The sequence below is a fragment of the Lissotriton helveticus genome, chromosome 12 (genome assembly GCF_964261635.1).
Source record: "Lissotriton helveticus chromosome 12, aLisHel1.1, whole genome shotgun sequence".
Lineage (NCBI taxonomy): Eukaryota > Metazoa > Chordata > Amphibia > Caudata > Salamandridae > Lissotriton > Lissotriton helveticus.
The window spans coordinates 463154830-463179352 of record NC_136073.1 but is presented as its reverse complement, the minus strand read 5'-3'; the positions used below and the strand labels follow the sequence as shown (position 1 = coordinate 463179352).

The 24523-nt window shown below is 45.2% G+C and overlaps 1 protein-coding gene across 1 annotated transcript in view; it reads left to right on the top strand.

Annotated features, from left to right (window-relative positions):
• The window catches only part of BBS2 (Bardet-Biedl syndrome 2), a 353876-nt gene extending 331734 nt beyond the window's left edge, over positions 1 to 22142 (top strand). The window contains exons 20-21 of the mRNA XM_078670690.1: positions 19728 to 21818; positions 21983 to 22142. Coding sequence (XP_078526816.1) covers positions 19728 to 19834 — 107 coding nt within the window. The 3' untranslated portion in view covers positions 19835 to 21818; positions 21983 to 22142. The remainder of the gene's footprint in view (positions 1 to 19727; positions 21819 to 21982) is intronic.
• Positions 22143 to 24523: the final 2381 nt, after the last annotated feature.

The following is a 24523-nucleotide window of genomic DNA, read 5'->3' as shown; positions in this document are numbered from 1 at the left end:
ATTTCTTGCATAAATCTGCACAACCTAGAAATGTTTTAAATTTTAATCAATGGGAACATTGTGCTACACCTCCAAAAGGGAGCTCTAGAACCGTGTATGGCAAATATTCATATTTTTCAGGTTTTAACATAACTAATGCTGAAACATTTTATTACAAATTGTCAAACAAGACAGGGATGAAAACCATGATAACCAACACAAAATTGATATATTCAGATTCTTTCTTTGAAAAAATGAATACTTTTGGATTTGATTATTGGGACAAACATGTTGATTTGAAAAGTGTTTGGGGTACAAAAGAATGGCAAGTACAGGGTTTAGAAGCTTTGTTTAGAGCCTGCATGATCCCAGAACAAATGATATTTTTAAATGACACCGTTCAACAAACCACCTGTCTTGGCTTAGCCAAAATCAAAGATTTAAATAACCTGTCTATTCCAAAGCCAACAATGTTTAGCAATAACTCTGAAACAGATGAAGAAATAGACATAAACCATATACTTAACCAAAACAGAACACATCCTGATTGGAAACAATGGTTGATCTGGCCCACAGATACAAATAACTGTCAAGATAGATTCCTGAATAAAACACAGGGTTTCAAAATGACCAGGCCAGACCCTAGATATCCCCAAAGACATCACCCAGGGATAATAACAACCTACAGTGTGGGCAAATTATGCCTTCAATGGCTACAAACTTCCACACTGCCTGAAATTAAGCAACACCTAACTTTACTTACTGATGGTGCTGACTTGCGTGATTTCATAATGGGACCACGCAAACAGCGTCAAAAGCGTTTCATAGCAGCCTCTGTATATGCAGCATACAATGAGGCCTGGAAGGTTACTCAAATTGAGACAGCAGAAAGAATACGGGAAATTGACCGTATTAATTTGGAAAAATCACTTTCTGTAGTGGACAATGGGTTAATGACTCTGTCCTCCAGAATTTTTTCATTGGACAGCATTGTGTCTTCAGCAATCGATATATTATCGCAAGACTTACTGTTATTACAACATGGTCAGTCACAATTGCGTTCTATTGTACAGCTTGGCTGGACGTTACAAAATCTGCGTTCAGGCTACGTGCCTTGGCGTTTAATCAACACAACGTCACTATTCCAAATCTTTAACCTTACTGATAGACAGATCGGTATGGCGCAGAAGGGTGCTGATTATACAATCTTGAGCATTGAAAAACTAGAAAGATTACCGTTGACAATGTCAGAACGACCTGTCAGTGAATGGATAATCCACGGAATCATAAATATTCCAATCTCAACCTTCAGGTTTCAATACTGCCAAAAATATATACAGGCTGGCATGTACGAGAAATTGGGAAAGGGGTACCTTAAAACAACTTGGAACCTGCCCTATTCACATGCATGTGTCAGTAACAAAGGACAGAAAGTGTTTCTTAGTGGCAGCAATTGTGCTATGTCACTAAGCGGCACGCTTCTGTGTAACGGTATTAGTTTGCACGGAGCCTGTGAAGGGAATTCATACAACCTTTCATGTCACCAGCAAGGCGCACCTGCAACTGAAATAGAACCATTCTTTCAAAGACTCTATAATGGGAGTTACATTCTTATTGTAGACTGCAGATGCTGTAGTCTTATGCCCGGGACTCCTTATCTCGTCACTACGACGGCGAAGGTCAAGTGCTGTGGACGTTCTTTGTTTCCCAGCTCCTTTCCAGACAGGGAGGCGAGGGCATGGCCCAGTTTGAAAATTACTTCTATTCGAATAGACACTTTAAGCAGAATGAAAACAGTGCTTCTTCAGACGCCTACAAGGCTCACGTCATCTAAAGAAACGTATGATCTACAAGTCGCAAGGACGACTGCAGAGATACATACATTATTATCAACTAATTCCCCCGTACATTTCGCGGAAATCCTGAGCGAAATCTTAAATATTTCTGATACCACAGGGGTCTCAAAGGTATTTAAGACAGTATTTTCGATGGCATTAACACCATTCAAAGCCATACTGGGTATTTTTCCAGACTTCGTCCATTCGATTTTTGGCGGACTTCCCCTGATCCTAGGACTAATTGCAGGAATCCTATTCCTAGTCCTTATTTTTCGTTATGGCAACCCATGTCACAGATCAGACTCTCGCGACAATGGAAGATACGATCCTAGCCATTGGATACCGGGACCGGATATCAAAAATCCTGGGACTATCCCGGCTTAGAGACCTAAACATGACTTGGTTTCTATCATTTCGACCAATGTGGCAAAGGTGTGTTTTACCTGTACTAAGGTGTCTGCTATGCGGAGAAGAATGCGTGTTAGACACCTGTCTGACGCTACAATCGGATGCGCCAGTGGATGCAGATACACTGTTGGTTCCTACCAAGGTTCACGCACTGTGCTGCCCTCAAAGGCTGCCAATTCTGATGACGGCATTCCTGGAATCTTCACCACTGCGATTGAAGAGTAGTGAAGTTCAAGATGAAAGCAGCATTGAACAGGTACGACCTTCTGTCAGCAATGCAAATCAGAATGTCAATGGAGACAATCATGCGCATGAATGCATGGTTACCCCTATTTCCGACTTAGAGGAACTTTCCCATGAAGCTGTTGACAGTTTTTTCGAAAGCCTGAATGATATGATGTTCTCTCCGGAACAGAAATAGAGACTTTTGAGTAAACTCGCACACGGCGTTCCCTGAATTCGGCCTTCAACTTTAAAAATAAAGTCACATGAACAATTACAATCCAGTTCACGGACAGCAACTTTTTTCAGCAAGCCCCTAAAATATTTTTCTATATATTTTTTCCCGGGACACTGATTTTCTGCTTAAAGTAAGAGACTATTCCTAGAGAACTAAGATTTCTATTTTAGATACTTTATAGACTTTATAGACTTTAGCTGCCCGCTGGTATGTTCGCAATAGATTTTATGTGATGAAATGGTTTCGACTTTTTTTCTGTATAGCCATATTAAGAGCCATTTCATGTGTATTTCTCATATACCAACAATCAATAATGCATAACAATGCGTGTTCACTTTTGCATTTAATTCATAGCTTAAGTGCATACAATATATATGACTGCAATTTTTCAGTATATTTGAAAATTTCGAAATGCATTTATGTATTTTGGGGTGGTAAGGTATACACTATACTCTATAGTATGTTGTACTATGTTATACTATGCATAGATTAGTAGATATGACCATAGTTAGCGTGGAGTGGGTGTCGTGTATTTCTATAGGTTCTGATTCGATCCCCCTATTCCTGACCCTATTCTGGTTAAACTTACTAGCTAGTTAACTAACAGTCAGCCCATGAGGCAAGAAATCCCCCATGATGCAGATACCGTTATCTGACGCAGTCACACTACGGCACAGGAACGTGTTATCTGATTAGGTCATAACGCTTGAGATCTAATTAGACAAGCGACATTCCTCCAGCCCCTGATAAGGCATACGACGTTCTCATAACAAATCAAACCTATGACAACCTGGATAATCCGTGCGGCCATTGTTTTGATTTCACAGAGAACTTTAGTAAAGAATGTGCTAACGAGCAAGTCGTATGACATCTTTATTGACGTACCTATGTCCATCCTTACGTCAATCTCGGCACCTTTAAGGTATAAATATTGCCGACCTTGCCCTATGCAAACACACGCGTGGTGACAAGACGGAGCAGCCATACTTGCCGAAGCCGAGAGCAGAAGCAGACCCCGCAGGCAGCAGCCCCGCCTTCCTGACGCGCTGAGAGACGCGCTGCTATCTCAAGCCGAGAGACCCAGCACCGGCGTTTCTGGGCAGCCCTCGCAGGCAGCCTGGAATATCGAGAGCAGAGAAAGAGATACCATTCCTCATTCATCCTAAATTCCAGGTACAGAACTGAATAACCCCTCCTAGAGAATTCTTTAGTTATTCACTTGGCAAACACAAACTTAACTTAAACTGTAACTTTCTATTCCCGCCCACGCATTAGACTTAGGTCAGGTACACGGGGTAGGCGTATTTAGAAACACCAGTTGAGTACGTTTAGTCAAAATGTATATGTGTATGTAAATATATTTTAATCATTTTAAACATCATATGGCTCAGAAACCATATCAATGTTTTTACAGTATTATTTTATACTATTGCTTCTAATGTATGCACTTTACTTAACTATAAGTATTGCAATAATATCGATCCATTTCTCTTGTACGAGAAAAGAGACTGATCAATAAATAACATCTTTTATTGAACACGCCCGTCTCTTCCTTTTCTCTACATTCTGATGAGACTAAGAATGCACGTACTGACTGAGTAAAATAATTGCCTTGTGCTCACACGACTCTCGAGATTGACTCTTGATTAGGGGAGAGCAAAGTTGTCATGTTCTATGGTTGTCAGAAACTAAATCCCTTCTTGTCTAATCAGGGAAGTTAATCCTTCCTTGAACATTCGAGAAAGTTTCTAGCGAACTCTGAGCTTAGCTGGCAAACCCAAAAATTAAGTCTAGTATCGACAGTAGTAGACCTAGTTAACGTCTGGTCTAGGCCTTTACTGCTGTAGGTACTATTCCAATGCGCAGAGCCTATTGGGAAAATAGGAGCTACACTACAAGACCCTCCGTTCCACCTGGGGTCACCAGCTCAGGCTCAAACCTCCGCCGGGACGAGGTCCCGATCCTGCAGCCGCACAATCACCTCTTGCCGGACACCGCAGCCCCGCACTGTCCGTCTCCCCAAAGCGCAGCGCCCAATCCAGTTCTCCTCCATCAGCTGGGGGGGGGGGACAAGGCTTACCCCCGGGGGCCGACCGGTCTCTGGCCGCCCAGCACGTGGTCCGGGGATTCCTCGGGAGGGCACTCACGCCACTAGCTGTACCACCTCCGTGCGCCCGGTAAAGCTCCTCGCCGGTCCCTGGCAGCCCACCACGTGGTCCTGGGATTCCCGGGGGGCACTCACGCCTCTAGGTGCACCACCTCCGTGTGCCTTGCAGAGCTCCTCGCCCAGTCACTGCCACCAATACACTGGTGTTGCAGGGAGCCCAGGGGTACGGCTGTCCTCAGGGCACGCTCCTCTCCCCATGCGGCACCCAGGGCGCTGTTCTCGCGCTCGTGCAGGTCGTGAGTCCGGGCGTCGCGGCCCCCTCCGCCTTGGACCATGCCCCCCTCACTCCTCCAGGGATCGCTGATCAGTCCCAGGTAGGACTCCGCCGCCCGGCAGCAGCAAGCGCTTCCAGCGCAATCCTCAGCAGCTCGGCCCGCCTTCCGCGACTAGGCCGCAAGCCTCGGTGTTGCGTAGGCTGCAGGCCGGGAGTCGCCCTCCCCGTGTTGCAAAAGCCCCGCCTCCGCTCCGACGCCGGAGGCCGCCGCTGCGATGGCCGCTGCAAAAGGGGGATACCTTGCCATCCGCTGGATCCCGGTCAGCTCTCCAGGCCCGCCGCGGCCCACAGCACCCTCAGTGTGGCCGGAACTCCCCGTGGCTGCTCAGCGCTGCCGACCGGCCTCTCGGCACGTCCGCTCCAGTCTCGGTGCCGTTCTCGGGCACTTCCACCGCTTGCTCGGGGCCAGCCGTCGGACACGACCCCCAGGGGATGCAAGGACGTCCAGAAAGCCGTACAGGAGCCCGGGGACAGGTGCTGGACAAGGCTATGAACGGCCCGGCGCCGGAGGGACTTAAAACACGTCCTACTCCGCCGCCATCTTGGCCACGCCCCATGGCTTGTTATTTTAAAGGAACAGGCACAGCCACAGAGTGCTGTTAGACGAGATTGTGTATAAATGATTGAGAAATGCAAGCCATTAACATCACTCCTGCCTTGTATCCATCAGCGGTGCAGGCGGCTTGTTTTTTTGGAAACTCCTTGGCGGCTGTTGGCCTCCCTAACGTCTATCAACGCACCTGTTGTTCCAGAAATACCAACACTAGTGCCAGCGAACAGATACTATGTCAGGGCAGAGGTCACTGCGAGGTGGGGGCTGCAGTTTCTGTTCTGTCCTGAAGAGGGAGCAAGCGTTGGTGCTCTGCCTGTCACCAGACAGGTTGTGATATCACGTCTTAGACCACATGCAAGGGGTTAATCGAGCCAATGAGGGCTGAACTCCTGGATCACTCAAGTGAAGTGTGATAATATTCAACCTAGGCTTTGGTCAATTTATGCTGTATAAGGTAAAATCACTCAGTGATACTACAAGAAGTTATAGCAAGCCCTAAAAAACCCTCTTTTTATTTATAATAAGAATGGGTTTCTTTCTAGTCAAAGCTAGGATACGGACTATGTTGACCTCTGTATGTGAAACAAGCAACATTTAATTGCATGTTTACCTATTGTAAGTCAAATGCGTTCCGCTTGTAACATATAGGCCATCTGGCATGTTACTGAGAGGCATTGCATTTAAAACAAGCATTGGCATAGCCAATGGGTCTCGCCTTTGGGACCTTATAAGTGTTTAGTTATCCAACACAATAACCTTAGTTCAACAACATCAACTGTTGCATGGCTAAACACTTATAAGGTCCCAAACGCAAGAAATATTGGCTATGCCACTGCTTGTTTCTTTCTTGACTTATGCCACCAGGGGTATGTCTGGCTGCTTGCCATGTTTTGGATTTGCATTATATACATCTTTGTCGAGTTCTCCTCGTAGTGGTGATGTACTGAGGCTATTGTCATAACTTTTGTTGAAATATCATTAAAAAGAGTTACACAGAAAAAATAATTCGGTTAAAAAAGTAAGGGATTTAGGATTGTCAAAAGTTAGACAAAGTTTTGGATAGCTCATTATGTTTAGTACAGTATTCAAGGCTGCCATGTTTAAATCAAGGTTAAAGTATGAGTCAGTGCAATAACGCTGCCTACCCTTGATTAGACAGAAGCGAAGGCCCTAGGGGAACCACTTAGTAGGGATGAAGTGTTAATGGTAATTAAGAACCATGCAGTCGGCAAAATGTCCTGGCAGTGACGGCCTCCCAACTGAGTTTTATAGAACGTGTTTACCTCCGCTGTCACCATCATACAGTAAAGCGTCAGCACTAGTACATCACTAATATCGCATTATCAGTGAAAGGTATATTGCAGCAATTTAGATCCTACACTTTTACACAATCATAGCACCGCATCCCAAATGACAAGTTAGCAATTGCACGTTTTCGGGTATATAGCAACTAATACCTCTTGGCTGATTTTCATGTTTCCATGGCGTGTTCCCATTAAGCTGGTATCTCTTTTTAATGTCTAATGGGGGTTTTCACTTATGCTCGGTTGAAGGGGGGGGAGACTGGTCTGCTCCTCCAACACCCTTGTTTGTTAGCAGATATGTGTGCAGTGGATCCCAAATGTCCCTCGGTCTAGATGGGCGCAGAGAGTAGCTCTGCGTATGTTAGAATCTGTTCCTGCCAAAAGAGGAGATCCTGGACCCATTCTTTAAATTTGGGTGCTTGCCCTCTTCCCCATCTGCACGCTACCCTTCGTTTGGCTAGCAACATGGCCAGCGCCACATGCAGTCTATATGCTGAAGGTATATCTTCCGTGTAACCCAAAAGCGCAACTACTGGTGATTTTGTCAATGACGTCAGGGTCATCTGTCCCAGGGCCTTAAACACCAGTCCCCAATAGAGATGGATTGCAGCACATTCCCAAGCCACATGTAGGAAGTCAGCCGCCTCCTGCCCACATCTATCGCAGGCTTCATTATCTCTAAATTTGAACAGTTTAGCAGGGGTATAGTATAATCTATGGAGATATTTAAAATGTATCATTCTGTATCAGCTACTGGCTGATATGTTTCTGGTTTGCTGACAGCAGTATCTGCCTTTCCCTTCATCAAGGGGTTCACCCAGTTCCTGCGCCCAGTTCCCCCTGGCGGTCTCCTCAGTAATCTGCATTGTTATCTGCATGCTATGGTAGATGAGAGAACCAACATGTGCAGGGTTTGTACTTTGCAGTAAATGATGCAATGGGGCCAGTGTGGGTGGTTCGTTTGGGAAGTCTGAAGTGACCACCTTAACACTCTGCCTCAGCCTGACATACATAAAGAGGTCCATTGCCGCAGGGTCAATATCTTCACAAAACTGCTCTTTAGTGAAGAATATCTCATTAACATACAGGTCTCCCCATTTCGTAATACCAATTTTGCCCAAGAGTTGGCAGCACCTCGGCTACTCCTAGATTGGGGTGTTGGGCCACTGGGAGCAAAGGTGAGTAAAGTATTGCGATGCCTAGTCTTTTTGCGATTTTTTGCCATGATATTACAGAACATGCTATGGTAGTAGAGCCTGTATCTCTCACCATTGCCTGTGTGGCTATAAATCCTGACATTTGCATTGGCTGCATATAGTACTTTGGGGGATTGAACCAGTAGGTTGCATAGTGCACCTGTGCGCTGAGGTAATATAGTTCAAAGTCAGGGGCCTCGAATCCCCTCTGCGAATAGGGCAAGGTCAGACTTTCCCATTTCAGTCTGGGTTGTTTCCCCCCCCAGGCGAGTTGTATCGTTTGAGTTTTCAGGGTTTTGAAAAAAAAAACGTCCCTGAGCATAGGGGATGTTGACACAGATACAATAGCTTAGGACAGGATGACCATTTTAATAAGGGAAATCATCCTTGCTATTGACAGGGGCAGGGGCAATCTATCTTGCTACTGACTCTGTGATGTGTTCTAGCGTTTCCCGTAGTTTTCTCGAAGCAACTCTACACCGTCTCTTGTAACTATTAAACCCAGGTATTTCACTTCATCTGGGCACCACGGGGCACCACGCTATGGCGTAGTCGAGAGGATAGGGGCGAACAGCGGCGGTGAGCGGGAACATCTGGGACTTCTCCCAGTTGACTTTGACTCCCACAGCTCTCCGAAGACAAACTCCCTCAAGATTGGGTTATGGCTAATCTGGGGTTACTGCACATATAGTGTGATATTGTCTGCATATAATTAAATCAGTACATGTCTAATGGGGTACTCGAGGGCCATTGAGCCCAAGCGGCTCGATGGCTAAAGCAAATAGCAATGGCGAAATGAGGCGAGCTAGCGCTGTTTATTATTACCCTGGCTCGTGGCTGATGGTAAAGCAGTTGTATCCAGGACAGAAAGATATGTGGCATTCCCATCCTATGCACTATGCCAAACAGGTAGTCCCAGTCCACTGAATTGAACGCCTTAGTGGCATCAAGGAATACTGTGACTGCTTCAAGGTCCGGGTCAATGTCCTGTATCATCGCAAACAGGGTTTGAAGATTGTGGGAGGTGGCTCGACCTGGCAAAAAGCCTGCTTGAATTAATTCTTTCATCAGGAGGCTCAGCCGATTGGCAAGTATTTTAGCTAATATTTTTGTTTCGTAATTTATCATGGAAAGCGGTCTGTAGGAATCACATCTATCGGCCGGCTTCCCAGGCTTGAGTATGGAAATTATGGATGCCTCCCTTATTGTGGGCGGTAGCACACCTGTTTAAGTATATGGACAAGATGTTCTATGTATGCTTTATAAAAATCAGCTGGGATGCCATCCGGCCCAGGGGCCCTGCCTGAGCGGAGCTGCATAATCGCAGTGCGAATTTCATCGATTTCTAACTCGGCAGAGAGGAACTTCCTCTGAGCGTCTCCCAGCCAGCCAAGGGCGACCGGCTCCAGATATTGTTGCAGCGTTAGTGGGTGTTGTTGCGCCATGGTATATAGAGAGGTGTAAAAGGACTGAAATGCATGGAGGAGTTCTGACGTTTCCCTAACTGTCCTTCCGTCTGGCTTCTTCATTTCCAAGACGTAGTTCGAGAATCGAGGCTTATGGATCTGCTCGGCTAGCGCTTTTCCTGGTCTTTTACCCTCACCATACTGGTGGTCTTTAAAGTATTTGCCTCAGAACTGGCATTCTCTATCTGCTGTTTCTTGGTATTCGGTGATCTTATCTCTGAGCGCTATGTGTTTTAGTGCAGATGGTAAGTGACTTATATTGAGTTCTACTTGTTTTATCTCGCTCTCTAGACGTGTAAGCGTTGAAAGCATGTCTCTAAGTACTCCTTCCCCCTTGGCAATACATATTTCTCTAGTGGTGACTTTGAACGCCTCCCACACGTCGCCATGCGTGTAACCGAGCCCACGTTGCGCTGAAAATAGTCTTGGATTTCCTGGTCTATTTCCGCTCGGAATGCTGTATCTAGAAGCAATGTGGGATTTGAACGCCAATTCATGTAGGGGGCACTCCCAGCCGGTGGTGTGAGGCTCATGACCACTTGGGAGTGCTCCGAGTAGGTGCGTGCGAGGTGTTCTACATTTGTTAGCCATTTGCTGAGTCCTCTTGGGATTACCCAGTAGGCTAGCCTCAACCACGCCGCATGTGCAGCCGTGTAGCATGTACCCTCTCTCCGCTCTGGGTGTAGGTGCTGCCAAGTGTCTATTAAGCAGTGCTCTGTCATGGTGTCACATACTTGTCATTGGGTGCGAGTATAATGGTGCGGCTGCGGTCGTGATCTGTCCGGCGCCGGGTTAAGTGTTGTGTTAAAGTCTCCGCCCCATATTACGTGTATTGATCCTATGTCCATTATTTTCCCCCATAAAGTGACAAAAAACATTTGTCCATCAGTGTTGGGCCCTTAACAGCTAACTAGCGTTATTGAATGAGAAGCTAGTGTGCCCCACGTTAGGCTGAAGTGGCCTTGAGGATCCGAGATCAAACCCATGTGCTCATACGTAGTGTTTTATTTTTACTAGGATCGCTGTACCTTGCGAGTAGGTAGAAAAAGATGCGAAGCAGCTATACCCTGCCCATCTGGAAGCGAATCTCTGTGGTTGTTTGGGGTCAAGATGGGTTTCTTGTAGCATCGCTACCTGTATAAAATGCATATTCAAGTATGCTAGTATTTGCCTGCACTTATGCGGGTTTCCCAGTCCCCTTATGTTCCAGGTCATCAAGCGTATCTTTGGAGCGTTACAGGAGTCTGTCACCTATGTGGTCTGTCATATCATGTGTTACTGAGGACAGCAAGTTGTTTAATCTGTTCTGCGCGCCTCCCAGTGTATGTCGGACGGATCTTTCAATATCATGCAATGTATCTCTCTGCATGGGCTGTGTGCTGTTCGAAAGTTCTGGAACGTATCCTGAATTGTCATACAATGTATCAGGCTTGATTGCCCTGCAATTCTTAACCAAGGCAATGTACATAAGGTACTCATTTAACAACGCCATTCACTGTACATACTCACGGCCAGTTCAGTACAAGTGCAGTCAATCATTAACTGACAACTGCGAAGATGGTTGGGCCTCAAAGTCGTTGCTCTCTCGATTCGGTTGTTGCTTTTCTAGTTTCTTTAGATAGTCCTCCACCTGCTGCAGGTTGGTGAAGAATTGCTGTTTTTCCTGATGAGTGACCCGGAGGCGAGCGAGATACATCATTGCGTACCCTATTTACGCTTGGATTAATTTCCTCTTGACCAGTGCAAATGTCTTCCTGGCCTCCTGGACCGCAATTGTGAAGTCAGGGTACAAAACAAGTTTGTTGTTTTGCTCGTGCCATCCGCAATGCCGTATCTCGGTCTCTATAATTGAGCAACCTGGCAATTATGGTTCTGGGTTGTGTCCTCGGGAGGCGGCCTAGGGCCTAAAGAGCGGTGTGCTCTCTCCACCACTAATTGGGCAGATTGCGTTGGTGCCAAAGAGTTTGCAGAGCATCTGCTTGATGTATTCCTCCATCTTGCCGGTGTTGGCGCTTTCGGGCACTCCTAAAACATGTATATTGTTGCGCCTTGCACGCTCTTCAAGATCTTCGTTCTTGACGCGGTATTCGAGCGCCTTACATAGCACCAGTTGCGTTACATGAAGGCACATTCATTTTTGTTTGGCACGGGGAGATTAAGTGATTTTCCCAGAATCACAGGATGTTCAGTGTCATTGCCAAGACTCTAACCCGGTTCCCCAGATTCGCGGTCGACCGCCCTAGCCATTAGGCCAACTCCTCTTCCTCACTTTTAATAAACTGTCCATTTGTGACTGTTGCGCTTCCTTGGCGGTCGCCGTGTCTTCTAGATGGGAGAGTCGATGTTCTGCTTCTCGAATGCGTGCATCGTGCTTCTCTAGTTTTTGGCAAAAGACACACAATCTAGTTTTTGGGCCATAAAGTCAATCACGTACACATGGTATCCATTTTGGATTCTATTGAGGTGAGGCTATGTTTCATGGTGACGAGGAGCGCTTTTAGATCATCTTCTGCAGGCTGTAGGGGATCGCTTGGCTGGTCAGTAGATGGTTGCTCATTGTTGCCTTGGCTTCGAGGCGTCTTCCGGGGCTCGAAGGGCAGCTTAGCCTGCTTGGTTTCCCTCCTGCCCATCATGCTTGGCTGTAGTTCTCAAGGTTATGTTCTGACCAAGTGGTGCACTGTGTGGTCCTCGTGGACACAAGGCAGCTTTCAGCGTGGGATGTTGGTCAGTGCACGTCTCGGCTGGGGTATGTTATCCTTTTGTGCTAGTAATGAGGTGGCGGCCAAAGTATTGTCCAGACTGCCTGCCCGGCTCCCCACCTGCCGCGGTGCTCCAATGAGGAGACCAGGCTAACTGGGGTATCTATTAGATTCCCGTCCCTCCTGGGGGCCAGCGGAGGGCGTAGCAATGTCAAGAGTCTTTTCCTGGTGTTCGGAGTTAATCGTTCCCCTCAGCAGCTTCGAGTTAACAGTGGATTGCCCATGCCGGTGTCACGACCACACACAGACGTTCCCTTACGCTGTCTTTCCCCAAAGGACCCTTATACTTTTCTTGATCCATTCCTGGTACCCCAACCCAGTGAGCTACAGCACCCGCTATCTTGGCTACCTGGTCCTGATGATGATCCTGATTCACTAGGATTGAATCGCCATCAACCATTGTTACGAGTGCAATTTGTGGCGCACATTCATCGTTGGTTCACATAAATTGTTCTAAAACCTTTATGAAATTGCCCTGAAATCATTGTGTTGAACAAACAACTCTGTATATAATGTATGCCACTTTATCACTTCACGCCTAGCGCTGTGTTCCTCACTTGTCACTTGCTCCGTCACCTTTTGTCATGAGCATGTGCACCAAGTTCCTTAAGGTTGCCTCTGCATTTATGCTAACAGTGCTGATATAACTGTCATGTATAAATTGTGTTTTAAATATATGATGCCATGAGCACATTCAACAAATTACTTGGAGTCTCCCCCTTTTTCTTGGTGTCCTTCTTGTAATGTCTTTTACATACATATTTATGAACCTTCATTGAATCCGGTTGAGACCTTTGTTGTTAGCTTTATTGTACTCAACCTGGTCTATGGGTTATACTCCTGTGGCTTTTTACTACACTGTGTCTATGCATCATCCAATGTTGAGTTTGATTGTTTTCGCGAGCAGTAAGCATGCAGGAGCGGGATGATGTTGGATTGTGTCTCCCGGGCTGCCAGAGCCTCACAGAAGTGCGGCCATCTTACTTGCGTGCCCTCTAGTGCCCCCACTCTCACCAAAGAGTTTCATTAGTTCAGCCTTTTCGCAGGTTAGCTGTTCCCACTCAAGAAACAACCTTTAAATCTCATGATGCCAATGATTTGGGGGTTCAGAAATATGTCCACGCTTCCTATGGAGGCAAAAGCTGCCTCCACATAGGCTAACCAAGGGATTCTGTGCGCAGCATCAATGGACAAGCAATCTGATAAAATCAGCCTATTGAGCTGTGCATCCTCCCTAGTCGAGATCCTTATCCAACAAAGCAGAGGATTAAGAGCGACTAAATCAGCTATATGAGGGCATCCGAGCTCTAGATAGACTGAAAAAGCCGGGGTGCATTGAGGTGCCTGGACCAGTTGCCTTAAGATCTGATTTTCTATTATCTGGATTGTGTCCGTCTTTACATACCCCCAGACTTCACTACCATACCTGGTCTGGGACACGGATTTAGCTTGGTAGATCTTAAGTAAGATCTGGGGCGACCATGAGCCCACCCTGCTTGTAAAACTGGCCATGCTTTGTCACATTAAACCAGACCTATCGACTTTGCCAAAGCTTGTTTCTGTTTGCTGTTTTGTGCACTAAACATTGAATCGTAAATATGAATCCAGTTAATTTGATTTAAGGGCAGTTTCACACTGTAAACAAGCTGCAGCAGTCTGCAGTAGTCTGAGCAGTTACTTGAGCAAATACGCTCGGAGACAAGGTGTAAAGCGCAGCCTTTCCTATCCATCCGCTCCCCGTAGAGGCACTTGCATGTGCACATATTTGTGATAATATGAAACAAATGGCTAAAAGAATCTGTGAATTTCCTATTTTTACAGAATTTCGAAATGAAACCTTAACAACTTAATACCCAAATGGCCAGACTCAAAATAAAAAACACGTTGCAAGGGAGCCTGGTGATATAACTTTTGATGCAGGTATTAACTTCTGCCAAGGTAAAGTCACTCACTGTCTGAGGCATAAAAGTAAGACTTACATCCTGTAGTAAATCCTGTATTGTTGTTCTCAAGTCTTCCGATATCCACTCTGTGAAGATTATCCTTTGCGCATGCCTCAGGATGAATGTAGACAGTGCCTATTGAAAGCCCATGGGCTTCCCCTCATTTCTTCTGTAAGCTCTGCTCCTGCCACAGAGGGCCTAGAATGACTTGTATGCAAAAGCAAAATTGCAAGATTCTGATCTATGAGGGCCAGTAGTGTCTCTATTCCCTAGTAGGTTTCCAGCTTTCTGATCTGATAAAGGCAAACAAAATGGGAAACATTCTCAACACTGAAAGACTTTCTTACAAGAGGAATGTTCTTTTACTTACATTTTTCCATCCCGTTGAGGCTGGTAAGTACTAGTGCTTATAATAATTTTTTTCAAAAAGTCCCCTGGAGTCCAGCTTAAAAGAAGAATCATTTATCAAATATAGCAGTATTTTTCTTTAATCTTTGTCCTAAAATTCCTCCTTGAGTGAGTTCCACCATTTCCACCCCCGTAAGCAGCCTTTGTGCAGGAATTTTCAAAGCCTCGGTAGCGAAATGACCCTCTTTCCCTGCCCATCATTAGTAACATGACCATTTGTTTCACTCTGGTCCACTCTTCTGCAGGCGCCGCAAAGCAGCTACGTTCAGTCATTCATGTAGAGCTGGCCTGTCCACATCGCAGCACAGCTGAGGGGCATCTTATTGATTGTAAGGGAACTGTGGGTGGGGCTCGTAAACATTCCTAATGCAGCAATTTAGTATCTACTACATAGCTTTGGGGCTATTTATGTTACTTGGTGGTGATGTTACCTTGTTCATAGACTGACTTAGGGATTACAACTACATACATTTCCTAAAACAGGGGATGGGTGAAAAGGGTATGGATCGGGCTGAGGGCCAGTATGTTCACAACATTGTGGAGTCTGTACCAAAGCTTTGATCTCTTGTCTGCAGTTATGTGCCAGTAACCCACTGAGGAAAGACTGGAGTGACAGCTATACGGAGGGGCTCCTTTGGAGGTGTTTGTGAGTGGCGGTCCCAGCAGAAACTCAGTGATGGCCTTCTGCTGCTTTCCCTGGCTGCCTGCAAGAGGCACAACTGCACACAGACATGGCAGTACCAGTTATAAAAGCCCTGTGATGCTGGACACCAGGTGCAAGTTGTTTGGGTGGTGGAAGTGTGGTGCTCCAGTTAAGACAATGGAGCCGGGGACACATGCTGGAGAGTAGAAAGGAGAAGAGTCACTCAGTTGAACCGCAACCAAGCTTGATCCATGTGGTAACTGAGGCCATACACAAATGAGGAAGAGCGCCGGTCAAGTTGTGACTACCCAGTGAGCAATGTGCTTCCTTAACCAGCCGCATAGCTGAAGGTGATGTCTATCTAGGACCGAGTAGACAAATCAGAAATCACAGATAAAGAACCTAGCTGTGGAGGTAGATTATCATCAATGTGATGAATATAATCTAGAAAGGAAAAATGTCCTTTCTTGAGTCCCCTCACTCACCGGGGTGTCCCCAAGGTGACATGCTTCATCATAGGGGCCATCCCAACCCGCTGCGGGTTGAGACGTGCTGCGACTTGCAAGGATACTACGTAGGAGCACTGTAGTGAGGAACTATGTGTAGTGTAATGGTGTATGTGGAGTGGAGTGATCTAAAAATACCTAACTAGTGGGCAAAATTATTTTTATTCTTGCTCCTATCTTGCTCCTAGTTGATATATTAAAAACTAGGTTAGCCTGGTTTGTAATGAGTCAGGGGTTCTAGTAGAGGGTCAACATGTTTCGAGCTTTCCCCAAAGCTCTTCAGGACGCCACAGGGACCAGCTCTGCGTGTACCACTCCAAAAGTGCAGTGATAAAGTGATATTACAAATGCTGTCTAATCATACAACATTTAATAATGTTCAGTAGGTATTTTTCAAAAGGCAGTGCTATGCCTCATGGTCGAACGAGGGGGCAAGAGAGTTCCACTGGAATTTTTAATAGTTTCTCTCCTGGCTTGATACCTGCATGGGTTCCCTCGAGGCCGCATGTCTATCTTGGGCCGAGAACATTGGCGCTCGTAATGAGGAAACCAATGTGGAACTGACAGCTTGGGGGCGGTGGCCGGACTGAGAGCAATACTATTGGCCAGAAAAAAATCCTAGGACGACTACTTTGAGTCACAAGGTAGAGCAAAAAGAAAAAAAAACTAATGTGACCCAGGTGGAAATATGGCCCTTACTGCAGGCTAGAAGACCCTCTTTAACTGAATCCCAGATCTCCACTCTGACATGGCTGTCAAGACGAGTACTGTTGAACCAGCAGAGAAAACTGGAAGCACTGTCAGGGTAGAAATGATTGGTGGGGCAAGATTAAGGATGCCAGTAACATAAGATTTCATAACTTAATGGAGCAAAATCAAGGAATCTTTACAATATGAGAATGGGGGTGATGCTGTGGGTCCTGGTGGTCCCCAGTTCCATTGCAGCAGAGTTACTTACAGCGGAAATGGAAGGGGTGTCCGTGGTTGGATCATGAAGATCTTGGCCAAAACAATCAATATGCCAGTTCAGACCGGGTGCTATAGTTCCTAGGAAAATTAAAATTGGGTGGGGTCTTTCCCTGGAGGGTGGGGATGGCAGATTAGGACACTAAGAGTAATATCGAGAGTATTAAGATATGTTTTGCTTACTGTACTTTACAATTTTTCATATATTTGGCTCTCTGTTCCTTTCTTGGCCCTAGTTGTGTTTTTTAAGGCACTAACTGTAGGAAGCTGGCTCTTTATATAGTGGACCAAAAAGAAGTACACTATAAAAAGTCCCTAGTTGGCTTAGAGGCACAGTTGATAACCCAAATGCTCTCTTTTGTGGTGTGTGGCCGAGCATATCCGAGGGTAGTGCTAAGCATTTGTTTACACACATAGGGAAATACATGAGACACACACTAAAGGATAAATCCAAGACCAATTTAGGAAAATGCGTTGTATTTTTACATACATTTTGATACCAAAAACTTCGTTATCAAGTAAGTACTTTTTAAAAATATTGATTGTAGCAGGTAAGTAATGCACTGTTACGCACAATGCTTTCCAATGGCAGAAAATGTATGTATAGCATACAGTTATTTGCATTCAGGTTCTGGGGGTCTCTTTTGGGACTTAGGATTGTAGGGGGCCAAGATCCAAACCACCACTAACAGTTACTCGTTACCTGTCCTGGGGTGTCTGGTTGCAGAGGTGCTAGTTGGGTTGGTAGCTGTGCACGCTACGCCGGATGAAAGAAGGGGTCGGCATCTAAAAACAGGCTGCAGAGGGGTACTTGGGGCCAAGTCCATGAGCTCCCAACAGGGAGCTCGGTTCACAAGGGTTCTGGGGGCAAGGCGGCACAGCCGGTTCGTCGGTACCCGGGCTGGGACACTTGGATGCAGAGGAGAATGGTCAGCTCGAATCTGTGCTCCTGAGAACCTTGCGGTTGTCGGTTTTGCGGGTTGAGGGTGAAAAATCAGAACAGATGGGCCACTCTTGAAATGGGTCTCTGCGGTGCTGACGTCCCTCAACAACTGCTTTGTCTTGGAGTGCTGACTGGACTGTCATGGAATCTGCTTGCTACAAGGGGTCTGGTACCACGGGTATTGGTCCTGTGCAGGTCTGGTCAGTCCTGGTGTCCTTTAACTTGATGAGGGGGACAAATCTGAACTTCAGGAGCACTGTCTTCTTCCTGGGGAGCTGCTGCGTCGGGCTGGCCGGGAGTGGCAACTCAGTGGACCGTACTTTGCTTTTCAGTGACTGCGGGCTGCAGGGAATTACCTCCTCTATTCCAAGGGAGATTAATTGGCGATTTGCGAAGGCGGTAATCTCCTAGGGTTCTTGGAAGCTGGTCAGCTGTAGGAAAAATTGCTGAGTCGCGATTGTTGAGACTTAGAGCGGTAGGCAGGGTTTTGCATCAAAAGTTCACAGCAGACTTCAGTTCTCGCTTTTTCTTAATGCTCTCTGTGTCCTTCTCTTCTTGATCCCTCGTATCTAAGCTCCTGGTGCCACCTAAATACTCAATTTAGGGGCGTTACGGGGAGTGACCGGTAGTATCCATTGGGCTACTTACCTTTAGGGTGTCTACACCCCCTTATAGGACCACTTCCTGCGGAAGGTGGGCATAACTGTGACCCAGAGAGCCTAAATCTGGCAAAACTAAGATGGTGGCATTTCTAAAGTAGTGTCCACATCAGTTAGCTAACCTTATGGGTGGTACTAGCCTGAGAGGGGGGCACGCCCCCTGACTAGCTAATTTTCCCACCTGTCCTGGTGCCAAATGGGCCCGGGTCAGATGGTAGCAGTCCTCCTGTCTGGGGAAGCCTTGGGTTGCATATCAAAGGTGGTAGAGGCCTTTAAAGCCTCCTACCTTGATGTGCTGGTTACTTAGCCATCCTGCTTAAATGGGGTGACAACACTTCCGGATGGAGCAGGCATTTTTTCGGCCTGAGAGAGAACGGGCTCTCACATGTGGGGGTGGCAGGCTGGTCTACGCCAATCAGCCAGAGAACTAGTAGCAAGTAGGTTTTCAGGGGGCACCTGTAAAGAGCCCTCGGGTACATGTATTAATAAATCCACCACTGGCATCAGTGTGGGTTTATTAATACGAGATGTTTGATACGAAACATCTTTAGTTTCAGTGAAGCCATCCTGTAGCTGAGGAACTCGTAAATACCAGTGTCCAGCACATGTACTCAAAATGGCTACCCTGTCCACTAGACTTCACAGGGGCATATCTGCTCATGCAGATATTTCCACACGTGGTATAGTGCACCCGGCCTTAGGCCTGTTGTAGGGGTGCCATGTCGTGTCTTCACTTTTCTCTGCACCCTGGCACGCAGTCTGCATGACAGTTTGCGTGTTGGTGCTGAGGGGTCAATTAGGGAGGCACAATACATGTTGCAGCCCTTAGGGACCCTCTTTAGCCTCCTTGCCCTAGGTACTAGGAGTACCATTCACTAGGGATGTAAAGGGAATGCGAACGGTATTGCCAATTGGGGTAGCAATTGTACAGTTTTAGGGAAAGAAATATGGCACTGGGGTTCTGGATAGCAGGTACCCAGTGCACTTTTGTTAAAATTGCATCGGATACTAAGCAAAAAGTGAGGTTGGTAATGTCAAAAAGGGGCACTTTCCTACACTAACATGGACGTGGGTTTATTATTTTGGAAACTGGGGGCTTAGGCTGTGGATTTATAGTCAAGTGGCTTACTGTTGACAGTACGGAAGAGTGTTACATAATTATTTAATGTACTGCAGTTGTGTTTATGTAATAAAACGTTTTGAACCATAAATTACTAATAAAGGTGCTTGACTTCTTTCTGATCATTTTTTCCAGTTGGAAAACCGAAGGCTCAAGTGATCTCAGCCTGCAGGGATGCCATTCGAGGCAACAACCTAAATGTCCTTTTCAAGATAATGCGTGTTGGGACTGCATCCTCCTAGGAAGTTGACCTTAAAAGCATTAGGAACGCTCATCGCCTGCACTAAGGCATGATCTGCCCCGAAGCATAGATGAGAAAAAAGAAAATTCTTCCGGAAGAAAATTCAGAATGGTTTAATAGTGCTGGGATTTTCTGACCATCGATGCAAGCTGCCTTTAGCTTACAAGAATCCCTCTACATTTGCACTAGACATTGGTTTAGCGACGCCTAACATGGATGCATACGGAGAAGTGTTTTAGAGAGTTCAAATAGTGTTATGTACACCTATTAGCAGGACATATAGACTTTTGGTCCATGTTTTGATACATTCCTTTTTGTGAATAAGCAACTCGGCTATTTATCAATCTGAATGCTAGCTCTTTTGTAAAACATTACTGGGATTCTTTGAGTAATTGCTCAATCGTGTGTGAGAGATTTGTTAACGCAAGTTATTTTTCTTCTCCCATCCATCTATCCCAGGCAACATTTTATATCCCTGCAAACCATCTGTACTTTCCAAGCATCAGATGTTATTCTCGCTGTAGGGTTACAAAACCATGACTGAACCTACAAAGCCTAGAACACTGTTCTTTATTTCTGTGAATCAAAGCAAGAAAGACCCTTGAGGCACATTAATGATTTGGTCCGATACAACAAGATTTCACCGGCAGCTGCATGTAGCAGGTTTAATACATTTCGCAAATATTGCACAAATTCATTGTTAAACAGGAGCCTCTAGAATACCTAGATCATTTAACTCTCTAGTTATAAATATGTACTTTTACACATACTAATAGGAAACAACAGGGAAAGCTGGTTCTCCAACCCGGTATGTTACTGTTCCTGTATCGCTTAAAGTAATTAGGACTGAACATAATGTAAATATTATGACTATTTGTTGACTTTTATTATTTTATTGTGATAAAATAGTTTTCTAAATTCAGAAGATATTTATTACACTTTTTATATGTGTCTTTAAAAATGTGGCCATTAGCTGTAAAATATTATTACCATCTGCTATACACGATCATCTAAAAGAATACAGTAGTTAGAACATCTTATACAAGGCATGGGTATATCACTCATGCATCACTGCACTGCTCCCAACAACACTATCACAAAACAAAACGCATCAGAACAGATATCAACCATAGCTCATTTATGCCATATAATGAGCATTTGCCTTGCTCCCAACAACACTTATCATGAATTTACACTACACTGGAACACAAAACAGAACTCTCCGACTCATCCTATCACATAGCACTGCACAGATATACCATATTGGCCGCTTTAATTTCTTTCATTCCCAGCAGCACTGACAGCTAAATAGATAAGACAGAAAGACAATTAAACATAAATACTAACCTAACGGCGGTGAAGACCTTAGACAGAACGTTTCCTATGCCGTACAACACAGAAATGTCAATTTTGTGGAATATAATGTCACTACTTACTTCATTAGCTAGTACAAGATTCAAGAGACAGAAATGACAAAACACAAAACCGACCCTAGAGAAGCATAAGCAGTATGAAAATCCCTTCCAGTGAACCTCTCCAAAAACCAAATCATAAACTCACAGCACAATAATTAAGCCACTGCAGCCCAACAATCCAATATGACCACAGCTGATTTGTTGTTTTATCTGATTCCAAACTCGCAGGTTACATCACACAGCCCGAGACAGACCAAAAGAGGAAACACAAAAGATATTATTGCCTGATGACACACTCCGCTGTGGGATCAAAATAGATAGGAAATGTAAACCTGGAGATTTTGCTGTACTACACACTGAACTACTGTTAGACTCTGCACTATAGAAATACAAATCGCATAACATGACTCAGCCCTTTCGCTGGCAAGCACTTTAAAATACTAGTTTTCCACAACTGGCTTATTAGGGCCTGATTTAGATGTTGGCGGATGGCTTACTCCATCATAACTGTGACGGATATCCCATTCCCCGAAATATAAATTCCATTATAATAATCCACATTTGTAAAGCGCACAATCACCCCTAGGCGCTGGGGGCCGTCGGGAAGATTAAGCGAGCTATTGCCCAGAGTCACATGGTGCTGGGCTAACCTGCCGCCGGAGCCGGGGATCGAACCCTGATCCCAAGATTCCAGCGTCAGTCGCCCTGGCCGCGGCGCCACACCTCTCCCCTAGCCAATGGGATTTATATTTACGCAGACTGGCTATCGAGTAAGCTGTCCACCAGCATCTAAATCAGGCCTTAGGTCTTCTGTCATACTGTGAGCATTGTTTCTGTGTATGTTAATTGCAAAGTTTTTTTTAATGGAAATTAAAATCTATTTTGTTAGTCTAACTTTCAAGCTTGTGTTTGTTATGATGACCCACATTATTGCTCTAGACCTGGAGAAATCTGTGTGAAACAGCATACCAATGCTACTTGACCAAATGCCTTTGCAAAGGAAACCCACATTTCTTATAGGACTATTCTTCCGGTAGATGCTATATCTTTTACATTTTCCAGCCATAGACGGGAAACTTTCCTATGAGCACAAATGGATGTCAGAGACATAAGATCGAGACCTTGGAAGGACAGATAAAGGAATCCCTGAAATCCCATCGGCTCCCTTTCCAAGAAAGGGTGTTGAGCCTGCGGTTGGGACCTGGATTAAAGGGCCGCAAGCTGCAGCAGGTCATTTCAAAGACTAATTCTCATGCACACTGTATGCCGTGCATGTGGAAAAAGTTGTGACAGCTGATTTGTTTTGTATCTCCTGTTAACTGGTACTAACTTGTTCTGCTTTGTCACCTGTACGGTCTGTTCTAGCCAGCCATCTTGTACGAGGGCTCCTCCTATGTGCCACCTTAGCCCCTCATCTCAGAACAGACTAACTTGCAACCTAGTCTCCCTTCCTGCCAAAGCACTCGCCCTCCTAGAAAATATAACGCTGCCCTCTGACATCTTCCTGCACTCCTGTCCAGCAGCAGGAAGCACACGCCCTCCTAGAAATCACACCGCTGCAATGCCGTGGATCGGCGTTCAGACGGACACTGGGAGGGTTTGCATGTGTCTCACCAGGCTGTGTAATGCAGCCTGGTGGGGGACATGAAAAGTGTGCAGGACTGCTTGGGGTGGCCCGAGAGGGCCATCCAAGCAGTCCTGCGCACTTCAGGAGTGAAAACCACTCCTCTCCGTACTCATCCAGCCTTCCCCGCCTGAGAGCCACGAAAGTATATAGGAAAAATAAAGTATTTATTATCATTTTATTTTTCCTTTTATTCAGTGTTGCGACGCTCCTCCGCCTTAGTAGAGGAACCGCGACTGTACAGCAGGTAGGTCTAGGGCAATAACATCTTCAGCCAAATGTGCCAGGACACCTGCAGCTACCATTCATGCTGTCCAAAATGCTTCAGGTAGTGTGCATCTAACACGGCTGGTAAAATGTTTATTTTTTTCTGTGCACCGCAGGCACTATGAACCTTTTTCAATTAATTGGAAACTAATGGCAAGTTCTATATGGGCAGTTAAATAACAATAGAAAACCTGTCCCACTCTATTCTGTTAATGAAGTGGTATTTTGCCACTCTGCTGTTGGAAGATCTTGAGTCTTGGGCATGAAACAAAAATTTGATTCTGTTCAACCAGTTTGGTTTCCAATCATTAGCCACCTTCTTAAGCCATTTGTTTGCTCTGTCAATGATGGTTGAAAAACAAATTAAGAAAAGGCGGCTGCCATATTCCAGTTATGTTGACTTTAGCCAAGCTTTAAACCATACCCTATTATGGAAAACAAATGGTGAGTTGGCATATTTTGAATAATCTTCTACGCACTATTCAACTGCTATACAGGGATACTTGGGATTAGTTTAAGCTTCGCAACAACCAGAGGATCTTGGCGAAAATATCGACATATAGAGGCCTTAAAAGAGGCTGCACTCTAGCTCCAATGCTTTCTGATCTGTATATTTTGAATGTAGGCCTCAAACTAGACGCAGCTGAATTCGATCCAGTAGAAATAGGCCCTCAGCCGATTACAGATCTACAACATGCCGATGATGTGGTACTCTTGAAACAAACTTGGGTTGACTTAAAGAGATTATTAGACACTCTCAACAAAAACTGCAAAGACAATTAAATAGAGGTAAATTATGATAAAACAGTCATTTTTGGATGGAAAATTAGCTACTTGGAGAAACATCGACTAGTCAAAAACCACCAAATGCAAGTAACTGGGGATTTAGCTACCTGATCAAGTGGGGGTATCTTCAACATTTTAATAGACCAAAAATTATCTATCTGCATTTCGTTTTCCAATAGCTCTTAAAATTAACGACCAAAAACACATCTCTCATTTCGATACTAAAAGTAAATAAAGCCAAGTTCATTCCTACCATTCAGTATGAAACTGAGGCTTTTCTGGATACATTTGGCACGTTTCTCATGAATACCCAAAGCAAAATGTACCCATCTTTATTCAGGCTCCCACAAAACTTTTCACCAGCACAGATCAGGCTTGAATTTAACCTAATAGAACATCACTTGGTTCAAAAGGTAGACTTTCTACAATATGTGCATACATTCAAAACTATACAAAAATCAACATGGAGGAACTTTATTTTGGATGAAATTAATCCAGCCCAATTTACAAAGAACAATGCCTGGTTTAACGCCCTTAATGCCATACTGCGCTTGAAAGGATCTGAAAGTGTATGGGATCAGAATTTGCCATATGATCT